A 24,274-nucleotide genomic window follows, 5' to 3' on the forward strand; every position below is an offset into this window, starting at 1 on the left:
ACAGTCTTCAGAATTTTAAAATGCACTTTAACGCAACTGAGACAGAGCAGGGGGCAACTATGACAGGTACTGTAGCACTGAACTTCAGGTGTGTCTTCATCAGAGGAAATCAACAAATTCAAACCAATTCAAAATGAAACAGGAGCCTAAACCAAAAGGCACAGCTCAGGTATAATAAGAAAACTAGAAGAGAAGATGGGATACTTGAAAAATACGTTTCAAAGTTTGGAGGCAGATGGAGGCATTGCCAAACCATGCAGTAGGTACAAATGCATAGGAATTGTTGAAAAACTGTCTGGAGTAGACACCTGAAATCCTAAACTACTGAAATCTGCTTTGGGAAGTTTGGAATCACTTTGCTTTCAATTAGTCTGCCAAAAAAGTGTGTCACATTCAGCAGACATGGAGAAGCAGAACCAACCTTTCTTCTTTCAATAAATGTGGAAAAAGTGGCTTGAGACAGTAATAAAGCTGATGGAAATCAGCACTCACCCTGGCCAGAGGCCTGTTAAGGTGTTATAGTCTCAGAAAATAATAAGACCTCACAAATGTGTCTGAAGTCACAAGCACAGTGGTTCAGAGTCATAAACCAGCATTAACATATTCCTTGACTAAAACAAAAAAAACACTAAGGAAATCCTGTACAGTATATGTTGATGTGCAAGTGCCAACAATATACAGAAATACAAGCCTGTTTCAAAACAGACTAAGTTCCAGGTAGTGGGAGGAAAGTAAATGAGGACATTTTGAGTGTTATCAATAGTGCTACTTTGTAGAAGAGTTAAATAGTTCCAACTAAGGCCTAAACAGACTAATTTACCCACAGGTACTTAACCTGTGAGTAATGTAAAGAAATAGGGAAAGTCTGCTGGACCCTGAAGATGAGGTTTGGTTTTAAGACATGGTTTTCAACACGGATCTTGGGACAATATGTGTCGAGCTCCCCATTACTTATGGCAACTAAGTAACGAAACTAGCAAAATGGTTAATCAGGTATTTTAAGTTGTTTTCAGTTCCCAAAACATGTCTGGTTCAAGCTGCTATACAGATACCTTGAAATATTCAATGATTTAAATAACTGGAAACAACTGAACTTACGCAAGATGGTAGCTTATTTAAAAGGTCTGGATACATAAATGAGAGCTCTGGTGGGCTGAAAATCAATCAATACAATAAAAAAGCATGTTCTGTGACAATGTTTGAAACGAAGCATAAATCCACTGAATCTGGAACACAACTTAACGCCCATGTTTTACCGGGCAGATACAACTTCTGAACATTGCAATCATCAGCTCAATGAACAACATACAATCAGGCAATCCTGATTAAAAGCCCAGATAGCAGCTGGTCAATATGGGACTGTATGACAGCTACTGCACTGCTTCCGCTATGAAAAACATGGGACACGAGACGGAGAATAATTGATTGCATGCTTCACTTTTCCATCCTGACAACTTAAATAACAGGCTAGCAAAACCAGCTTATTTAGATGACACTATTTATACTAACAAATTAATGTTTGTTACAAAGTCAGAGAAGAAAAAAAACAGCAAAACAAATGAGAATTTCTTGCATTCCTCAACCTCCCTCCCTTGCCTTGAATTTGAAACATTATTTAAGCTATTTTCTGCCTTGTCAGCACACATGGAACAATTCAGCATACTACAGGCTCCACCAACCAGGTCACCACTTTAGGTCTGCGTTTCAAAGATGAAAACTCATGCCCCTACAATATGGTTAAAACTGCATACTTACTCATGACTTAATGGGGTGCTCTTTTTTTACTATTTAATGATTTTTTTGTTTTTCTGAATACAGATTTGTAGCATTTTCAAAATAGATGGTTCAAACTGGACCTATCCCACCTTAAATCAACATGGTTGTAGATTCAGACCAACCACTGTGTTAAGAAACAGTGTTTGAATTGATGTCCAATTACCAAGGAGATGCAGCCTTTGGGTGTGAATCCATGAACTATTAAAACCTCATTAGGGAGTCATTTCATTTTAATACTGTGCAGAGGGAGCTACACTTGCATGTTTCTCAGTGGCAAGCAAGATATAAGGATGTGTTAAAAAGGTATCAGATCAATTTTTAAAAATGATCCGAAAGTCAGGGGATACAAATATTCCTATACCCTGAAATGATTCTTTAATTTTTTACAGTATTCACTTTTGGGGAATATCTAAAATCTAAATCTACTTTGACATTGAGGTTGTAGCAATACTTTTCTTTATAATTATCACCTTCATAACTTAATAATTAATATATTAAAATTCTTCACTTTTTCCAAATATTTAGATTTTTACCATTTTAGAAAGCATTGTCAGTCCCCCCATGTTTAAAATTATATATTTGCAATACACTATGCCTGCAGAAAATCACTTCTAAATAAACACTTTTTACATTTTTAGATGTAAAAGTTTCTTATTTAGAAAACACATTAACAACAGTTCCCACAGACACATCTATTATGTAATGGAAACAAAACATTATGGGAAGTTGTAACTCTGAAAAGCCCTTGGTTTTACAGAGGCAATAAAAACTAAATTGGCTGTAACGCCATGCAATGTGGACCTTAATGACAGTTTAGTGAGCAGATGTACATTTACTGAACATTAGGAAATGTTTTTTGCGTGAAAGTTGTGATACATTGCACACTGCTTCACAGCTTTATTCTACAGCCGGTAGAAAAGGAAAATGCATCATATTCTAAGGATTTATGACACCCTTTTGAACTTTGTTTAGGTACAAGGAACTCAAACTCTGGACCTGGAGAGCAGCAGCCCAACAGGTTTTGTAAGGCATCATTAAATCACTGATTAATTAAACACATTTGGTAACTTAAGACATCAGTTGACACTAGAACCAGGGTCCTCTTCAGCACTTAAGGGGGACAACCAGATAACTGTTCATCAATAGCTTTCAACAGCTTGGTGTTGCCCACCACTAAAAACAGTGACCAATAAGACTAAGTGGATCTCCAAGACCCCTGTGTGTGACACCCCCATGCTGAAATTGTGTCCCATCTGTTACCTCCGTGCAGCAGTCACGATGGTGAATAGACTGGTGTCTTTTCTTGTACTATTCCTGCTTTTACTTCAGCTAGACAAGATACCAGTGCAAGGCCACTGGATGAGAAGAAGCGTTATTACTGTACATCTCCACAAGAACTAACATGGTTGCTATGTGGTTCAGGTGGGTAGCTGCGTCAGCATGCGTAGGCTGCAAAGGAACGACTAATAGGTTTATTCCATGCTGAAAAAAAGAAGAAAGAGAACACAACGTTTCGGCCGTGGAGCCTTCTTCAGGTGCTATGAGCACTTGTTTCGGAATGAAATACGTTCATTACGTCAGCTGCTGTGAAATGCCTTAAGAAACTACATCAGGGTTACATTTTTATTGAAGGCATGCAGCCACTGAATTACAATTTTTATCAACACGAACTAGAATTCAGCACTTCTGTGCACACTCTCCCCTCCTGCTTTCACTGCTGTGGGTGATTATTATGTCACACTCCAGACAAGGACACTAAGCCACATGCAGAGTAGGTCCTGGAGCGCACATGTTACATACACATACAAGCAGTTTAGCTCCACCAGTGTAGAGCAGTTGAGTGTGAGAAGTGTGTGTGTGAAGAACTGGAGGAGGTAATTGATTAATGGCTCTCAAAAGTATTCACCCTCCTCAGAATGTTCACATTCTATTGTGTTACAATATGGAATCATAATGTATTTAACTGGGATATACTGCCATTTATTGCCAGACACAAAATCCTCTGTAATATCAAAGTGAAAATAAAATTCTACAGATCCTCCTTAATTCATTAAGAAATGTAAGAAAATAACTGCGTATTTACCCTCTTTGCTATGACACACCTCAGGCCCTGTTGCCTTGAAACATTACAAAATTAGTTTAATTGAATTCACGTGTGCAATTACGAGGTTTCAAATGAGTTTGGGTTAAACACACCTATCTCTGGCAGGTCCCACAATTGATTAATACTGTACAACTCCCAACAAAAATTACATCATTACAACAAAGCAACATTCATAGCAAATCCAGGACAAGGTTATTGAAAAGCACCAAGTAGGGTAAAGGTATAAGAAAATTTCTAAGGCAATATCCCCAAAGCACAGTAAAGTCCATTGTAAAGAAATGGAGGAAAAAAAAAACTGTTCAACTGTGAATCTGTACGGAAAAGGGTATCCTCAAAAACTGAGCTCCCGGGCGAGAAGAGTGCCAGTCAGGAAGGCCACCAAGAGGCCTATTACAACTCTAAAAGGAACAGCAGTCTTCCATGGCTGAAATGGGTGAAACCATTCATATGACAACAACTGCCTGGGTTCTTCACAAATCTGGTCTTCATAGAAGAGTGAAAAATGAAAGCAATTGTTGGGAAAAAAAACACCAGATTTTGACCCCAGTTTGCCAGGGGCATGTGGTAGACTGAGACCAAGTTAAAGAAGATTCTATAAGACCAGTTGATCTGTTTAGCCTCAATGTTAAACACTATGTTTGGCAGAGGTGTGGCACCACACTTCATCCTGAGAACACCACCCCAATCAGGTTAGCAGCAACACGCTATGGAGATGCAGTGCTGCAATACGGCCTGGAAGACTTGTGAAGAAAAAAAAGCCAAAATGGATGCAGCAGAGAAATCCTGGAGGAAAACCTGCTGCAGTGTGCAAGAGACCTGGGACTTATGATTATGATACATTATGATTCTATATGGCAACACAATAAAATGTGAACAAACCCAAGGGGGGTGAATACTTTTGAAAATCACTATAAGTGAAGTAGTGGATCTTAACTATAGTCATGACCATAGCAGATATTATACATCATGTAGAGCTAAGACCTGCCTCTGACGAGCAGAAATTGCCACAGCTTATAACAAATGCCACACAGCTCACGAATGTCCCACATTTGTGTCTCCAGCTTAGAGTGAAGACCTTAGTCTAAGCTGTATGGGGTGGCCACCTACCTCTCGTAGTGCTTCCTGCATCCTGGCACTCAGAAAAGGCTGTCTGGCTGGGCAAGCTGTTCCGGGAGCGGGTGACGGACTCCAGCTGCGATGCCCGGCCCAGCAGGGACACCTCATCCAGGACCTCGCCCTCCTTGGCCTCCAGGTCGGACTTGGAAGTGGTTAGGGGGCGGGCGTTGGTGGGGGGCCTCAGCCTGTTGGGGTCGTTAAGGCATGCTGCGGTGCCACTGTCCAGGCTGAGCACACGGGCATGTGTTTTGGTGCTACTGGTGCTTGGGGTGCGGCGCGAGGAGCGCCTCCGCCCCCCACCACCTCCTCCTTCTGAGCCGGATTGGCCCTTGGAGGAAGTGGATGCTCCCCCGTGTTTAGCCTTTAGAGCGCGGTAGCGGCCTTCGGGGGACTGGCAGGAGTGGGAGGTGGTGCTGGAGGAGCTGTCCGTGCTAAAGCGGTGGGCCGAGTGCAGGCTGGAGGTGCGGCTCAGGTCACTCTGGTCGCTGGAGTCCTCCTCGGCTGCGAAAACAGCACTGCGCGGCTTGGCAATGCCGCGCAACGAGACGTAATCCCGGTGGCGGCTGGCGTCAAAACTGCTCGCCCGCTTTTTCCCTCCCCGTCTCCGCCCATTACGCCCCGAAGAGGAGGAAGTAGTCCGGTGAATCAAGTTGGCCGACTTTGGGCGCACAGCCTCCTTCTCCCTGTCCCTGGCTGCTGACCTGGAGCTACTCTCCATGCTTGTCCTCGCTCGGGACTCCTCCGAACAGCTGCAAGGCTCGCTAAGCTCAGGTGGTGCGGGGACAGACTCGGGCTGCTGTTTGGTGCTTAGCTCGTTGGCGTGGGGGTTTCTGTTCGCCTCTCCGGAGACAAGGGCACTCAGCCCCCGGGAACTACTGCTGTGGCTCGGGCAGCTGGGGCTGAGGCCGCCTTCCCCTGGAGTCCTGCTGTCGGTGGCAGCAGAGAAAGTGGAGTCTCCCCGGTCTTTGCTCTTCTCATCCCCAGACAGAGACAGCAGGCTCTCCACATGCGTCGAGCTGGTCTGCTCGCTGCGGAAGCTGCTGACAGTGCTGTTAGTGTCACGGTCTGTGCCGCTGCAGTAGCTCTCTGTGGAACCACTGCTCCGTGTACTCAGGCTGCGAAGGCTGTCGGCGCTCTGTTCCCCTCTCAGAGATTTGCCCTGTCCGCTCCGGGACCTACAATGCCCACCCTGGTAGAGGCCCGAACCTCCCTCACCTGCCTCTCGAGAAACGGAGGAGGTCAGTTTCCTAGCCTCCATTTGGTAGTGCCGGCAGCAGTCTCCACTCTCCAGTCCCCTCGAGGAGGAGGAGGATGAGGCAGCCTGGTCATTCAACATCTGACCGAGCTGGCTGCCTGTATCCCCCGCCCCACAGCTAGGGTGCTTAGAGGTTTCCAGCTCACACACAGGGTCCAGGCCACCCCTCCTGGCCTGGGGGTAGAGGCTGAAGTCTGGGAGCGAAGGGTCAGGGAAGGCCGAGCCCGCTGAGCTGGAGGTCCGCGGGAGACCCCGAGGCCGTGAGTCCTTGCGGTAGGACTGTGAGTGGAGCGGCACTAAAGAAGCCGCCTCCGTGTCAAGGGCAGCCGACAGGGACTGGTCCACGTGATGTGAGAGAGGGCCCATGGTCTGTTCTACAGGGTCCCGGGCCAGCTCCGGTGGTCCCAGTGAGGTGGAGGGCTGCAGAGAGGCGAATGAGTCATTGGAGACCATGCAGTACATCTTTGGGTCCGATGTGAGGTCTGGTGAAAAGCACAGGAAACAAAAACAAATTTGCAGAGGATCTTCTAAAAGGCCAGCAAAGCAAACCAGACAGATGAACACCCTAATCCCCCTTCCCTGACAACCTTACCTTGTTCTTGACTTCCATCCTTACAAAGGCTGCAGCTCTGAGCAAGACTCAAGCTGATGTCATCTGAGGTTTTTCCCATCTCTGTGCCTACGTGTGGCCCAAGAGAAAACGGGGAATTCATGCAACAGTCATAACTTATTCACTCTCTCTCTGGGAAACTGCACAAAAGCACTTCTACAAAAACATTCTCAGCTACCCCATCCAGATTCTGGTCCCAAAATCTAAATAAAACCAGGAGGCGTTTTGTTACTTTTCCATGCGTGCGTTTTAAAATAAAAAAATAGAACAAAAAGCACTTTAAACCAGAAAAAAAGCCTGATGCCTATATATCTATGTAATTCCAAAGTACATTTTAGTGATTCCTTTTGAACTAAATATACAGTTTCCATTTTCCTGTTTTTGTCTTAAACCAGAACACTCCTGGATTTTAATTCAGAGGAAAATGAGGAACAGGGTTGAGAATGAAACTTTATGTGTGGTCCTTATGACTCACAAACTTTATTGTTTGAGAAAGTATTTAAGTTAGAGTGTATTTATAGGCTCATGCTGGACACTGTTCTAATGTGTTTACATATAAGAAAACACACTTCTACTAAGTTGAACAAACTTGTATTTATAGTTTAAAAAGGCACGTAATTCCAACTGTAGTTCTGTCAAAATGCTGCATATGGGGTTGTCATCCAGATCCAGATTAACCTACTTTCTAACACTAAAGATTTTTCAGATTCCATCTTAATTTGGAAACCATTTTAAAACACAGATTGACTGTTACTTAAATTTTAACTGTACTGATCAACATCTATATCTTCTATATATAGTTTTATATCTTAAACTACAACAACATGATAGATAAATTAGTTTACAGTTTAAAAAAAAAATCCTAGCAAATGTGTAGAACAAAAAAAGATCAAATTAAAAGAATAAAATACACAACACGGATGTAATTCTACTTTTATTTAATCAAATATTATTTTACTTAAATGACTGTTGTCCATTCTTGCACTGCTATGCTTTCTTCCCTGTAGTGGTGTAAGCCACTTGACTCGGTTGTTAATGTAAATGAGAATGTATTAATAGACTTCTCTTGCTAGAAAGAAATGATACCCATCTTGCATATTACAGCTTTATTTGCTAAAGAAAACCGAATATGTTTTAGTCCTGGTGTTGGTTACAAAGAACTCCAGTTTCTTTTTTGGATTTTTTGTGTGTGGTTTTGAGCAGTAAAAGGAAATCCATAGTGCACTCTGACTTTTTAGATACTTCACAAAGATATCTCCAATCGTAGTCTTATATATGCAAACAGACCTTCTGCTTACTGTCAAGATACAAAAGTTCATTAGTCACCTGCTCCCTTCAGTGATACTTAGTTAATTACAGTGCTATACTCCAGCCAGCTAAGGAGCAAACAGTATGCTGAAACGATGAGATGTGCTAAATAATTAACAGGTGTGTATGTGTCTGTGCTGGATGCTACATTAAAGCTCTCTTCACCTGAAAGGAGCAAGGTCAGGGGAAGTTTCTAGATTTGTTGGGGTTTTTTCCCCATATACAGTAGTCAAACACAAAGCCTATGAAAGTTTTACTTCCGTGGATAAAACAGTGTAGCCTGGACACCTAGTGTAGAATAAAGTCTACAAAACCTGAATACCTATGCAGAGCCTGACACAGACACTCATACCAAAGGCTATTATTAACACTAGAGATGCAGGGTTTTGTAGCAAGAATGGAAAGTTCCACTGTATTTGCAAAACCAACACTGGACTCTGAATAAGGTTAACTTGATGCATTTCTGCTTTTCGTTCAACATTTAAAGTTGTATTCAACTTTTCCAAACTATACCTTTTACATTTATTACAGGTTTATCATTGAACATTCCTTGCTCATTTGGTGCCGTAACAGTGTAAACAACAGCACAAGCAGAATTTAGATTTGTGTTCATACACTTTATGATCTGGAACAGACGGGTTTGCTAGCAGTAAGTATAAAAATGCTGGTCACATGCTTTTGACTCTTACCTCTCGCTGTGGTCGTACCTCCGTGTGTGGAAGCAATCTAACATAAAAGAAGAAAAGCAACATTAGGACAACAACAAAGACAGCTCAGTCAGTGAAGGTCAGGTCAGACGGTGCAGATTTACACAATAAAAGAAAAACATGTAGTTATTTAAACTGAATACAGAATGCATGGTTTTTAGTATCAAAAAGAACAAAAAAAGGACAAAAAATAATTTCATGGAAAGGGTGACTAAGTAAACTAGGCTTCTGTGTAACTGCTAGAAAAGTCCTTAAAGGAGGTCAAAGTCTCAGACCGAAATAGAACTAGAGTTCGCCTTGCTTAACGGGGTTACTCTTGGAACATGAGGAATTTGGAGGAAGCAAGAGAGGCTCAAAAAAGCAATTAGGTCACAACATAGTTTATAGTACAAACTATTCTGCTGGATTTCAGGGACAAAACAAAATAATTGTCTTTCCTCTTTATATTTTTGAGCAAGAGAATTCAGTCAGCTTCCAAAAATTCTCATAATGGAATGATTCACTTAAATATTTTTGAGTGTGTACCCTAGTAGACACTATCATGCATAAGTTTTTTCCAATCTCTGGTATGCAATCTCTGGGGCACTACAGCCACGTTTTGACACATTTTGAAGGTGTCTTGATTGGAATAAATTATGGAGGCAAGTTTCTTCTTTCTTGTACATTACTTTAGACCAGTGTCATTTCAAGCTTGTGCCTGGTGCTTTGGTTGAATGATGCCTCTTGTCTTTATCTTTTACAGCAGAAAGGAATCTAATTGGCAGGATGCATCACAGCTGAAAACATTCACTGATTCTTATTCCAGTGTAGGGAAGGGTACCTGATTCGTGTTTCAAAACCCTCAAAAGTGAAATACAAATAAGAGAACACATGGAAGCCATGGGTAATTCATTTAAAACTGGGATCATGAGGCTTTTTTCTTTTACCCAAAGTATTGTGGGAGCATGGAACAATCTACCTAGCCATATTTTCAAAGCCGATATCCCGGCTTCTTTCAATGACAGCAGGATTAGATCCTCAAACCAACTGACTGCTAGCACCCAAACCAGCTAGATGGGTCAGATGGACTCCTCTCACTAGCAACCTCTCATATGTTCATGTGCTGCTGATTTGCCTGTGAAATGTCAAGAGGTCAGTGGATTGAAGACAGGCAGAGAGGAGGGATCTGTCTAACTTTCCTCAATCTCCATGTTTGACAGCAATGTTTGTAGCTTTGAGCTGAAACTTGAAAACACGGAAAACACACAACTGGCATTTCCAAAATTGGGTTGGTATAACTGGACTAGTTATGAACATTTCTCTTCAGAAGAAAAAAACATCCCAAACAGCTGTCACTAGAAAATGCACTACATCTACAATACATTTCATCTCACTATTCAGAATAAAAATGATGACAGCAACAGCAAAAGCAATCATTGTCCATTGTACAGGACAGCAGAAGGTCACTGAAGCAGAGGAACTCCTGACTTTTGATCAACAACAAGCTTAACAGCAGCCTGTTCCATCTATTACTTACTTGAATAATATGAAGTCAATATTATATTTGCCACTATAATATTATATTGTACAATATTTGCCCATTCCTCCATGCAAAATTGCTCATTCTGGGTCAGGGTAGTTGGTGAGCAGAGATGGACAGCAAGTCTGAGGTTGTGACAGAGATCTTCAATGGGATTAAGGTCAGGACTCTGACTGGGCCACTCAAGAACATCTATTTTCTCATTTTCTTTATTTTAAGCCACTCCAGTGTTGACCTTGCAGTGTCCTTTGGATCATTGTCCTCTTGAAAGACAAACTTCCTCCCCGGTTTGAACTTTTTGGCAGAGTTTTACAACCACCATGCTTCACATTGGGGATGGTGTTACCTGGCCAGTGTGCAGTGTTTGATTTACACCATACACACTGTATTCAGGCCAACAAGTTCCACTTTTGTCTCGTCAGAACACAAGACGTTCTGCCAGATCTCTGCAGTATCTTCTAGATGGCATTTTTCAAACTCTTTGCAGACAAGGATATAGGTTTTTTCAGCCAGGGCTTCATCTTTGCAACCCTCCCATAAAAGCCCTTTCTCTGGAATGCCTTGGAGTTAGTTAACATGTACTTTATCTTCCATCTCATTGACTGACTTCTGTAGCTAGTTCAATGTCACAATTGGCCTCGCAGTAGCATCTGTGATAAGCACCCTTCTTGTCCAGAAACTACGTTTAGGGGGTTGGCCTGATCTAGGCAGTGTGGCTGTAGTTTCATACTTCTTCTACTTCTGTACAATGAGTTCCAAGGGATATTCAATGTCTTGTAACCTTCCTTAGATTCGTGCCTCTCTATAATCTTATCTCTGACTTTTTTGGAACGCTCTTTCATCTTCATATTCTTTTTTTTGCTGTAGGATCTCAAGGAGAGGGATATTTATATTTACAAAAGAATTGACAACAGGTGATCCACTAATTTCTTACACAGGTGGAGTCAACAAATTGTGTGACGTTTGAGGTATTGTATTGCACCTGACCTGTGCAAATTTGAGCTTGCAATTAAGATGGGTATGAATACTTTTTTAATGTAATCATTGCTGCTTTTCATTTTAAGTCAACTGTGGAGAGGTTTGGGATCACTTATTTTGTTTTGATATGGTATTCAATATTTTGAGGATCAGTGCCAAAAAATCCTACTTCAATCTATTTCAAATTCACAATCTGCAGGAACATAATGTGAAAAATGTGTTGGGGGCTCAATACTTTTTCAAGGCTCTGTACATCTTCAAAACCGAAGTAATAGCAGGGGGTAATGTAGGAAACTGGCTTAAGGTGAAGATGCTGGCTGCCAAGCAGCCAGGCCTGCAGAATCTGACTTGTCATGCTACCCACTCAAAACGAGCTTTAATATTTCATCACATTTATTCAGCTTCAGTCTGACGGCTTGGCATATCTGTCTGAGACAACATATTATATCATTTCAGCAGAAAGTGCTGCAGTGCTGTTTATTTATTTACTGCTTTCATTAAGCTTCCAAAATGTTGCATTGCCCTCTATAAGGCTTTCAAAAGTTTCAGACAAGGCTAAAAAAGACACATATGGATATATCTTTGAGGATGTATTGGTGAAGAATTGAAAATATAACTGAGCTCCACAACCCAGATTTCTCAGATTCAAATCTGAGACAGGTCAGTCACTTATTGACTGGAATGGCTTGGGCAATGGCACCTAAACGACTGAGCATTTCCAGGTTTTCCTTGGCCTGCCATTCAACAGCATTCCCCATCACTGTCTGGACACTGGTGAGCTCGCTGTGTTAACAGTGAGAGCTGTGTTACTGTTACATCCAGAGCCTAATGCTGCTTCTTGCACATTGGGCCAATGTAACAAAACAAACAACTGATTTCTCATACATTTTTGGAGGAAGCTTGTAGCAGATGGCCAAGCAGTCTATTACCAATATTTGCAGGGAGGATTAGGAAAGGAAAAATGAAAGGCAATTCCCTACAATAGTGTAGTATTTTAGAGACATAGGCTCTCTCATCAATGCAAAACAAGCCACGATCACAAAAGTCAGAGTTCTGAATGATTGTAAAGTTACAATTTTAGCGGGTAGCTTTACCATCAGGAGCTACTTTTAAACTTCAGGGAGCTCAGAATTGCAGTTTCAGAATGGACTGAAATAAGGATATGTCTTCTTGGTGTTGGTTTCACAAGGTCTTACTTGATTACTGGAGTCCATCCCAGCATAGGAGTTTCTGGAGCTGCAGTCCACTGGAGGAGTAACTTCCCGAATAAAGTCTGCCATCTCTATCCCCCCTCCAGGATCCCTGTCAACAGCACAATAAAGAGAAAAAATGATCTGTTAAAGATTTACCAAGGGCGAAAGAGACTTTAGCACAATGCTGTGACACAATGCTCTCTACCCAATTTCCAAGAGAAGTGATACAAAAAGAAAAAGGTGCATCTAATATAGAAGGCAACACCACTAGGAACCATAGCTAGTCAATGTAATCCATATATATGGATACAGTAAATATAATCCATATAATGAGTACAGCCAAGTCATAACACCTAGATAGCTTTGCTCTTTAAGTGTACTTGATTTTCTACTGGCAGACCATGACACAACAGAAGCTAAAAATCAAGCATAACGGAGTCATTAATTCTTAATGCAAAAGATCACTTGGCCCAAGAAAATCTGTCACTGTGCAATTAAAAATGTTTTCTAATTTCCACACTTGATGACAACACGCAGCCCTTGCCTTTGCTTTTTAAATTGATGAAGTTCTCAGAAAAGCAAAGCATAAAGGAGCAATTCCAAATTTTGCAACTTGCCAGCTTGCCCAACACAGACTGTCTAGCAGTCCGGTGTACCAGCAAAACGTGCTTGCATTTCTTTTTGCAATGGTTCTGTAAAGGTCTGAGCTCAGAATCTTCTCAGTCACACCTCTCATGAGCCATCCTGGGGTATGACGGACCAAAGTCGCACAAAGTTAAAACCCCTTCCAGATGACACCATTAGGCAAGGATGACACCATTAGATATATCTTTTAGTAAAAACATATATTTGGTCTTGAGGCCAACAAATCCCTCTAATAAGTGCTCACAAATGATCAATTTCCATATATAACAAGACATTAATTGCTATTCATTGCATGATCCATTGCAGGTTTTCATTATAAGTTGCTATATTAGACTCATACCTTGTGTTGGCCCAGTCTAGTGTTCTGGACATATTTTGCTTATTCTGAGAAAAGTGCACAGACATGTAAAGCTAAAATAGTATTAGCACAATACTTTTCTTCAGCACCAGCACAAAAGCCTGACGTTCATGAAACCAGAAATAGATCCACCGCTATGCAGAAAGGAGTTTCATTTCACTGGCTCTTCTCCCTTGGGTTGTCTTCTGTAATTAGTCACAGACATTTGTTTTTGTACTAAGCTCAAGTCGCCTGCCCAAGTATCCCTTCAGGAATGTGAAATGCGTCACGACAGCTATTGCATCATTAAGTTGGGTCTCACCGTTTCTTTAACAGCATTCTTTAGCACCGACAAATGAAGAGAGAATTCTCCTAAAAACAGCTTTCAATGCACATGGCCAGGTTTATGGTCTGAAAGTAATTACAACAGCTGAAAAGACAGGTCCCAAACAGGAAGAATAAGGACAATTCTAACTCAAGCCCTTGGTTGTTATAAATACTGAATGCAGTGATCTGAATGCAGCAAGAGCAGTCTGAAAAGACTCAAAGTGCAGAACTATTTATTGATGAAAGCACTCAGGACTGCCAATCCTAAACTACTAAACCACAAAGCTCCATGATCTACCGAGCTCTGGAAGTGAGAAACCTGTTCATACCAGGCACTATGCAAAACATGGATCCACAAAGCTGACAGATGAGCTGCACAATGCATTAAGGACGATGATGACAGAGTGGGCAAGGGAACAAAACATGAATTCGCCAGATGCTGTTTACAGAAAGCTGCTTCTTTGCTCACTCAAAAAAGTTGAGTGTAGCTGAAGAACTCTCTGTTGTTGTTTATCCAGTCACGGCTTTGATACCGTGTTCTTGTAACCCAGGTCTGCGTTTCCTTACCTGCTGATCCACGGACTTCTAAGACTCTACAGGAAACCCTAAAATTCAGCAGCATGTCTCTCCACTTTCAAATGAGGCTTGGCCTACAGCTACAGTTGTGAGTACACATATATGGCGGATCTTTGGGCAGCAGATGTGATTGGAGACCTTTCAAAGAGATTTCCCCTCCTCACCCCGACTATCCTGTACCCTCTTACCCTGGCCCATTGCTATCCTCTCGGCGGGTGGCGTTGGCATCGTTGGCGCCGTCTGGATTCGCGCTTCGGCCGCCGAGCTCGCCAGCGCGGTGGTGCTCTATCACCTCGCCCTCGTCCAGCGCCCGGTGCAGCCGGTAATTCACCGTCTTTAGTAGCAGGAACATGGCGGCGATGACACCGCAATAGATGCCCACTATCACCATGGTGGAGGGCAGAGCCTGCGGGAGGGAAAGATCAGTGAAAGAGGGAGCAAAACATATTCAAATTTCACCTGACCATCCCACTCAAGGTTCAGTGAACAAGTGTAGAAAGCTTTTTAGAACCAATTTCAAACCAGCTACAAAAGCATGTAAGGTGCCTTTCTGGAATGAGGCCTTTTTACCTTCAGATGGGAAATATTATTCCAAATCATTTGCTCAAATCAGAAAATGACAGCTTTAATGGTTAGATCAAAGACAAGCACTAATGACTGGTCTTAAAGGCATGTCAGACACTGACACACGATTACAAAGATATCTCCTAGAATTATTTGACATTCTGAAAGATAAATAATATCTTTCCACACACCCACCGCTGTGCATGTCACACACTGCCAAGTCATGCTGTTGAAAGATAACTACAAGCAAGTAAAAGATGGTCTCCCCTTGGTTATAATCATTCCTTATTTCCTTCTCTCCTTGTTGTTTTATAAAAAACATCATTATACAGCCGCCACCCGTAAAGTCCTCAGCTGCATTGCTCCTTGTTTGAGTTTGAGGAACTGCTGCCAACAGCAAAAAAGCTAAACCTCACAATTCTGTCTGAATGTGCTTTTGTGCAACTGATTTATAACCTGGAATGTACTATACCTTGGCCAAGAGATATTTTTCTGTTTGTAATTCTGTATGGTGCCTTTGAATGCCTTTGGCATGAATTTGTGTCATATGTATGAATTTCTATTATGTATACTGTACTCAACAATTACTTTTCTTTACAAAGCATCTGTCAAGACAAAGCTCTGAAGAGATGTCAAAACTGCCATTGATGTGGAATCTTGCATTACCCACATAATTCACTCTGCAGTCTCAGAGCACAGAAACAAAAGGTCTTGCTGCCTGAGGTGTAGAGTTTGTACTTTAAAAAGTACCCTCTGAACGTAAGGGCCAAGATAGAATGCACAGTGAAAGAGATCACTGAGATATGAAAGACTTGACCCACTTAACCGATAATAGAAAACATCTGAATTTCACAGGGAATCACCGCAAACACAGCTAAACCAGGAGGTATGCTTTCTAACATCAGACTTGCTATTATAATGTGATATAACATCCGATGATGTGATTTTAAAACATTTACAAGATGCTCTTATACCTCATCTACACATTGCGCTGAATATAGTAATCTCAGTCTACAATAGCTTTTGTTCAGCCCAGGCAATTCTACCCAGCCTTCTACTTCCCACTTAAAAAAGGCTTATTTCTTATTTTCAATTCCTTAAATCCGCCTTTTTATAACCATCTTCTGACTGTGTATCTAATAACCTAATTCCGCCTGCTAACTGCAGCTTTTAGAGTAACGCAGACGGTTTTAAAATCCCTTATGCTGAGACATTTTTAATGCCCATCTACCCAGCATGTAGTGGGACTTTTTCATCAGTTGCTATGTTTGCTTATAATCTTATTAGGGCAGATTGAACTGCACATCTGGAGTATTTTATCAATTTCACCACTGTAAGGGGCTCTCTCTGCCAGAACAGAAGCTATATCTCAGCTCTTGCTGCTCAGCATTTTCTGTTTCCTGATTTTTCATATCACCAAACAATATAACTTAATTGGCAAAATCGAAATATACGACATTTACCCTGAATGCATAGAACAGGAAACAAAAATCCAACTATTAACAAGAACTTCCATCAAATGAAAAGAATGTAGGAGGAAAGTCTCAAGATGATGTAGCTATGGCACTGCAAGAGGACCTTTACTGAGGTACATTGACGCAATAAAACCAGCAGGATGGGTTTATTTCTCCAAAGTGGATGAGAAAGGAAAACTCCGAACTGCACCTTTCACCTTTTCTCTTTATCTGATAAATCTGTAAACTTGATTTTTTTTTCCTGTCACCTTTGATAAACCGGGAGCATCTTAAGTGAGCCAGCAGCCATATCACTCTGCAACTCACAACTGGCAACCCACTGACGCTCAGCAGGTGTGAGCCTGGTCAGTACCTGGATAGGAGACCTCCTGGGAAAAACTAAGGTTGCTGCTGGAAGAGGTGTTAGTGGGGCCAGCAGGGGGTGCTCACCCTGTGGTCCACGTGGGTCCTAATGCCCCACTATAGTGATGGGGACATTATACTGTAAACAGGCGCTATCCTTCAGATGAGACGTAAAACCGAGGTCCTGACTCTCTGTGGTCATTAAAAATCCCAGGGCGTTTCTCGAAAAGAGTAGGGGTGTTGTCCCAGTGTCCTGGCCAAATTTCCCATTGGCCCTTACCAATCCTGGCCTCCCAATAATCCCCATTTATGAATTGGCTTCATTACTCTGCTCTCCTCCCCACTGATGGCTGATGTGTGGTGAGTGTTCTGGCACACTATGGCTGTCGTCGCATCATCCAGGTGGGTGCTGCACATTGGGAGTGGGAGACCCCATTACCTGTAAAGCGCTTTGAGTGGAGTATCCAGAAAAGCGCTATATAAGTGTAAGCAATTTTAATTATTAAATTATAATTAATTAAGTGTGAAGCATTCCTTAAATCCTTCCAGAAGAAAACAATGGCTGTAAGGGAATCAACTCCAGTGTATAGCTCAGAATGAAATACTGCAGACAGACTACAACAATGATGATGGAATTATTTTCTTTAATTAGAGCACAGAATCTACTTATGATTGTCTTATTAATTTCTTCAGTCCCTATACTTATACAGTGCTTTTCATTGCCAAAGGATCCCACAGCATTTTAGAAACAAAGGAGCACACACTTCACCACTTAAGTGTAGCTCCCATTAGGCACCAGCTACTGTAGGCAACAGATTAAGGGAGGAAGTACTTTCATCCAGCCATTTCCTAACTGCTTCTTCCAATCCAGGGTCACAGGAGAGCCAGAGCCTAACCAAAGAAAGGCACAACACGCCCTGGTTGGGACACCAGTCCGTCACAGGGCAGACGGACACAAACACACCCCAGCGCTGCAAGGCAACAATGCTAACCACTGAAAGTTTTGTAGGTGAAAGGACATATTTCATCTACAAAATTTACGGGGAACTTTAAAGTGGGTAGATTACACGATCACAGAGTGAATTTTAGCCAGAATACAAGGGTAACACTCTTTAACAGCCAAAGGACACTGCCTCTTACAGCACAGTATCCCCACTGATCATATTGTAGCACTGGCTTGAAACTTCTGGTTGGTTCAAATTTTATCTTCACAGTATGCACACATTTTAATTGTAGCATGTGGTTTCAAGACTTGCTTTAAAAAAAAACAATGTTTTTAATCTTAGTCCCTTAAACGGTTCTCCAACTCAGGAGACACAGCAAAAACAAAGCTGTTATGCACCAGATGACCACACAGCCAACTGCCTGATGATCACACTTTTTTATAAAGCAGCATGACACAGCAATAAACGTTTCGTCCCCCCCCCCCCCCAACTGTTTACAACAAAAGTGATCCTGGAACGCTTTAAATTATACGCATTGCTGCATCGTCGCAGTAAGTGCAAAGGTTTCAGTGCAAAGGGCAGCTTCCTTTTGTTTTTCTGCCTGTTCTGAGATGCAGTAACTTTCCCAATCTTTGTGCTGATATCGCATGACATCTTATCATTCCCAAGAATGAAAGATTCTGCAAGGTACATGTGGTGCTGTACTGTTATATTGACAAACATTAACAGAGCTTACAACAGAGATGTTCTGCTATAGTGCCACAATGATACCTCTACAGCACTTAAACTGTACACCAGAATGACACTTTTTCACTCAAAAAAAGTGGATCAGTCATCATTTAGTTACAAGGAGAAGGGCACCTTGTTTTTGTCAGGCTTTGTTATTATTATGCCCATGAGATATGTTTGATGATGTTTTCACAGTTGCCACTATGCTTTATCATTTGCATGGCGATATTAAAGATGAGTCTAAGCAGTTTGGCATTGACGGAAGTTCTTGTTTTGGGACTTAAGGTCAGACATTGTCTCAGCTTGGTTTCAAAGGCTCCAGTATTCATAAAGTGGCGGAATCTATGCTATAGTTTTGCACAGGGGATAGATGAAGCCATTTATTCCATAATTCACCATTATCTTTCACTGTCTTGACAAAAAGCACTGCATTTAATTTGACTGGCTTGATCCCATTCACAGACTTCTGATTAAATATGAGAACAGTGTCATAGCCTAAAGTGCAAGGCAGGGAGTTAAAGACAAAAGTGCAAGAGTGTTAAAATAGATCAAACGATAACAAATAATCATATTGAAAAGGTCTTGCCTTAGTGTCCATCAGCTAGAGACCTGGGCCCAATGAAATGGTGAGTTTTACTAAGGCCCTATATCAGTGGTTTCCTAGTGTTTTGTAAGACCCAATTCTGGGATGAAGGACCAAATCAAAACAAGATTTCAAACCCATCTAACGTAAATTGGTGATTTCCCTGCAATACCCAACACAAGTGAACTACCTTAATAAATAATATAGCTTCTGAAAAAGCAAAAACCCACACGGAAAATGAAACAGGTCTTAAGGGCTTCATTTTTTTCTTTGTTCTTAATCAAAATTCAATCTTCAGGAAATTTACATAAAACACAATGGAAGCTCTGTTGTTAATCACACTGACCGTACAACGGCATGGAACGCTCTGATGTTTTTTTGGAAAGCTACAGTAATACAGTTCCTTATTTTAAACGATAGCAGAAATGTCAAGGCCTTCACTTTCCATGGCAACAGATATTAAAGCAGTGTCAAATGGGAACGCAAACCACAACGAGAACTAATGATGTTCAGGACCAAACTGACCTCCGCTCTGTTTTGTGACTTCGAATTGTCAGAAACAAAGGGAAACTCTAAACACTTTTTCTCTCTTTCTGAGAGAGAGGTGTGCTGAAGAGCTCGCACAGTGGCATTTAAAGAATGATTAATGTTTCAGCTCAGCTCATATGCTAAACAGAGACATCCTCAACGAGTCCCACACACTTAACAGCAGGAATTCTGTGTTCAATTTCATTTCATTTTCAGAGCAGGTTCAACACAAGCACTCCTACTGTGCCTTTCAAAAGCCAGCAAGAGAATGCTTCAACCTGTTCTCTGTACCTGAGGGATCTATACTGTACCTGTACTGGATAGGAATAAGGCTCCTTAACACTTCACACCATGCTAGGCCTATCATTTTAAAACTGCCCCAAACCAGGCATCAAAACTTTCTACTAGGATAACAAGTTCATTTTTAATAATGCAGTTATTTAACAGCAGTCCCCCTGCTGTTAAAATTCTCTAGGAATCTCGGAATGAAATGTAAAATTTTTGCCACCATTAACACAAAAAGGAGAGCCCTCTATAGTATTCTGCTTGTGAGCCTACTAGGAGCTTACCCCGACAAGCAACAGGTGGGGGACACATAGACACAAACACAAACATTCACACCAGGGCCGCTTTTCCCAGAAGCTTTACTAACCAACGAGTATGTGCTTCGCGTGTGGGAGGAAACAAGAGCACCCGGAGGAAATCCCCATGTGAACAAGAGAAGAACATACTAACTCCATCCAGACAGCACCCCAGGTCAAGAATTAAACCCAAGGTCCGAACACAGCAAGGCAGCAATACTAACCACTGCAACACCATTCTTCGACAAAAAATGAAAACTTTTATACCGCTTAGCTACATAATCTAATCCCCAGATTCTCATTCATTCTTTTGTTGCTCTTGTCTGAGCAGCACTGCGGACAGGATTGTAAGAGTCTAAGGAACACTGTCTTTTCTGGAAGCAGAGGCACTATACACCCTTGCCAAGATGACAGTCGAATACAGGAAAGGCACACTCACACAGGGATGATCTAGAGACACCACTAGTCCTAACCAATATGTATGCATGTCTGAGGTGGGCAGAAATTGGAGCATGCAGACTCCATACAGATGGCCCTCCATGTGGAAATCTAACACAGGAGAAGGCAATACGATTCCACACACTAGAAAACTTCAGCATTTCTTCTTGGGATCAGCAATCATTTCTATATATTAGAAGCCCACATGTGAATCTGGCATGTCGGTTTGCTATGCTGACTCATAAGGCTTGCTACTGGTCCTTGCATGTGGAGTTTCCACATTCTAAGTGCATCCAAGTGTTTTTTTTCTCCCAAAACACCTCTCCTTCCACTTCTCAAAACCATGTGGATAGGTTACTGGCTACTCATAAATGTCCATTTGTGAAAAGAGATGGGGAACCCTACTCACTAACTAAGCCAGTCAGGAGAGGATCTGATGCCTCTCTGCCGGACACTGGGATTCAATTAAAGCAATTAAAGGTTCCTACCAGATGACATGTGACAGATCACCTCCACTGACAAGCAGAAAGGCAACCCGTCATCTAAGTACCTCCAGTCACAGGACAATCTGCATCGCTGCAGGCTTGTGGACATCTGTAAACAGCACGCCATAAATAAAACATTCACAGACAGCAATGGCCTTTTAAATAGGCACCTCCTGGTCACGGCAAAAGAATGGGTGCTTTGTGCTGTGAAAAACAAGAACTGCAGATGTGGCTAGCAAGAAAAGAGTCCAGGAGAACCACCAGGTGCCACCTCTGCGGTGTGTGGCAGACAAGGAGGAGCCATGAGACAACCCACTGTGCAGTCCATGCACCGGCAGGCTCAGACTGCAACTGCAAGTACAGTTGCATGTTACTCCATCCTCCTGCCTTTAGGAATGCTGCAGTTTTTTCTGGCAGTCCAGGTCCTCATTGTTTTCAGACAATGTCTGTTAATGGAGGTGTAGGAATGTTCGCAATCAGTTAAGGGCCACAGAGAAGAAATATGGCAATCAAAAGCAGGCATTATTTGCGGACCACCTAATGCCCACCTCTTATCCCTGCGAGACCATCTCAGTAAACACTCCATCCTTGAAAAGTGTGTCAGGAACAGGCTGTAGTCCAGCTATCTCAACTACAGAAGCAAGCAAGCCCGCCCCATTCTCTTGTGTGCAGCCACAGAGTGTTAACCAGCTTCATTTTAGCTTCATGTTGTGGTGGCAGACCAATCCCGACTGCCTGCTGTGCCCTCCTGCGAAACGCTTTAATTCAAAGCAGGTGTCATACGGATCTATGCCTACACTGAAATGATCAGATTGAAAAAATAGCGAGAAAACTATACAGATATGAAAATAGACCCCCCCACATTCTTTCTCTCAGTAAAGTCTATTGCCTGGAATTATACTAACGACTAACAGTGTGCTGTAAATCTGGTTCATTTTCAGCAGGTGGTCCTCAGAGACCAATGCACATCAGCTTGCGTTTGGCTTTATTAGTCTTCTTTTCTATGTTCATTTACCCAACATCTTCTGGAAGGAATGAAACGCAAATGACTGGACATTCTAAAAATTAATGGCATTTGCAATATTTTGCCCGTTCCGTACGAGTATAAAAATCATCCGTTAGATATGAGACTGCTTGACAGTACATAGCTCAACAAAGACACTGGAAATAAAATTTCCGACTTCGCCAGAGAACATTGCTTTGGCCCACGGTCTCGTCTGCCAACGCGAGAATGACAAGTCCATATAGTACTGGTATTGAGCAGCAGAATATACCGATCGCTGCATATACATCGAATAAAAGCAATCGCGTAATTGAACATAATTAGGTTAAATGAAACCAATGGCACTAAATGGCACTCCACAGCGCATGGAAATAATAAGGCGTTTAATTGACATTTGAGCTGTGCAATGAAATTACAGCTCGGCTCAACTTACAATCTCACAACATGATGTCGTTGTTACTGTTGTTATTTCAGGAAATGCCCGTTTTGATTTTATTTCGGTGCTAGTGAGTTACGGATATGATGGAGACACTCGTCTGTGACCACGGCAACAACCTATACCCACAGCTCGTCGTCTTAAAGAAAAAAATCTTAGTATTAATTAAGGTTGGTTAATTGATGTACAGCTAATAAGTGCTCTTAATAGAAAAGGTAATTACCTCCTTTCGACTTGTATTAAAGAAAATAATGCTGCAGGTCTCCAAACCTTGTATAATATTGCATTACTACCTTCCAGTATGGTGTAATTTCTTGTGAAGAGATTAATAACAACGGTGTTCTTGCAAGCCCGGAAATTAGTTCAGAGTTTGACAGAGACAGGCTAAGTAGTATCGTCCCCGAAATAGGATAACACCTGATTCACAGCAGTACGATTGTATCTGCATCAAACTAAACACAAACTCTGCCTTGTAAAGAATAGGACCGTCCTGCCAATATTGTGTAATTAACGGTAAGCAAACAAAGGACTCAATCTGACAGGAGAGCTGCCTGACTCGCCTCCACACCACCCGACCCGCTAGGCAAGAAGAGAATTTAAAACCCATGCACATCAAAACTCACCATGTAAAGCGTAAAGGGGAAACAAAGCAGGAAGAGCCAAATGTAGAGGTGCAAGGCATTGACAAATGTATTTTGATGGGGATCGTAATACCAGCCTCCTGTAATAGAAGCCCATACCCCTTGTCTCAAAATCTGTAGTGTCTGAGACCCCATGTTTTAGTCCGTTTAGATCCTCGAAGCAACCTCAAAAAATAACAGAGGCTACTCGTCCCGAACCATAAAGCGCAGAGCACTGTCTCCAGACACTGGCCTGAAAACCCCCGCTGCAGCCATCTTCTCTCCCAGTAGCTGGAGGACTGCCCTCGGTCCTCCACTGAGAGACTTCCTATCCCGCCACGCCCTGCGAAACACTTCTCTCCTCAAACACGAAGGCCAAGAGGGCGGATAAAAGACAAAGAGAATAAGTCCTGCTCAGTTGCGCCATCAAGTGGCATGTGTGAATACATCTGGTCTTAAATTGTATCCCTTATTGTGAGGGCCCACACACCAAATGTTATTGTTAGAAAAAGGCAGTGTAACTTAATAGTGCCCCCTTCACGTGGAAGACTGAATCTGAAGGGGTTTTATCCTAAAAATAAAAACATTATATCTGAAGGTGAATGGTGCGATATCGTTTAACTGGCTTTAATTTAAATACATGTATTTAATCGTTTATTCAACTGTTCTTGTAAAACCATGAAACATGTGACCGTAAATTCCAGACTATTACAGATATTATAGAACACTTAATATGAAACAACAGAAAAATATTTTTCAGGAATGTAAAAATGAATAGCCTTTGCTGCACAGCATGAGCATTATATGATAAATACAGTAAAGTGCATGTTTTGTATTAATGGCGCCTGCTAATAAAATGTCTGACTTTAAGACGTTATAGAGTGACAATTAGCTTCTTGCCGCCGGATTTCAGAGATGAGCAAGGCTGGGCTTGGTCCGCACTGGGACGGGAGACCTCTAAGGAAAACCAAATTGCTGCAAAAAATGCTATCGGCGGCCCAGTAGGTGGTGTTCTTCCTTCCGGAACAAAATGTTCTAGCATGGAGACTCAACACAATGTGCTGTAAAGTTGCTTCTTTCTAAATTTGGTTTAAC

At 42.0% G+C, this 24,274-nt stretch overlaps 1 protein-coding gene across 4 annotated transcripts in view; it reads right to left on the reverse strand.

The window, feature by feature from the left end:
* pcnx1 (pecanex 1) overlaps window positions 1-23,493 on the reverse strand; it is a 72,845-nt gene extending 49,352 nt beyond the window's left edge. For all 4 annotated transcript variants that reach the window (XM_069193401.1, XM_069193400.1, XM_069193399.1 and 1 more), the window contains exons 1-6: window positions 23,183-23,493; window positions 14,640-14,857; window positions 12,570-12,675; window positions 8,859-8,895; window positions 6,844-6,930; window positions 4,988-6,733 (exon numbers count right to left, since the gene is read on the reverse strand). In XM_069193401.1, coding sequence (XP_069049502.1) covers window positions 4,988-6,733; window positions 6,844-6,930; window positions 8,859-8,895; window positions 12,570-12,675; window positions 14,640-14,857; window positions 23,183-23,335 — 2,347 coding nt within the window. In that variant the 5' untranslated portion in view covers window positions 23,336-23,493. The remainder of the gene's footprint in view (window positions 1-4,987; window positions 6,734-6,843; window positions 6,931-8,858; window positions 8,896-12,569; window positions 12,676-14,639; window positions 14,858-23,182) is intronic.
* Between the last annotated feature and the right edge of the window lie 781 nt (window positions 23,494-24,274).

This window comes from Lepisosteus oculatus, chromosome 8 (assembly GCF_040954835.1).
Source record: "Lepisosteus oculatus isolate fLepOcu1 chromosome 8, fLepOcu1.hap2, whole genome shotgun sequence".
NCBI lineage: Eukaryota > Metazoa > Chordata > Actinopteri > Semionotiformes > Lepisosteidae > Lepisosteus > Lepisosteus oculatus.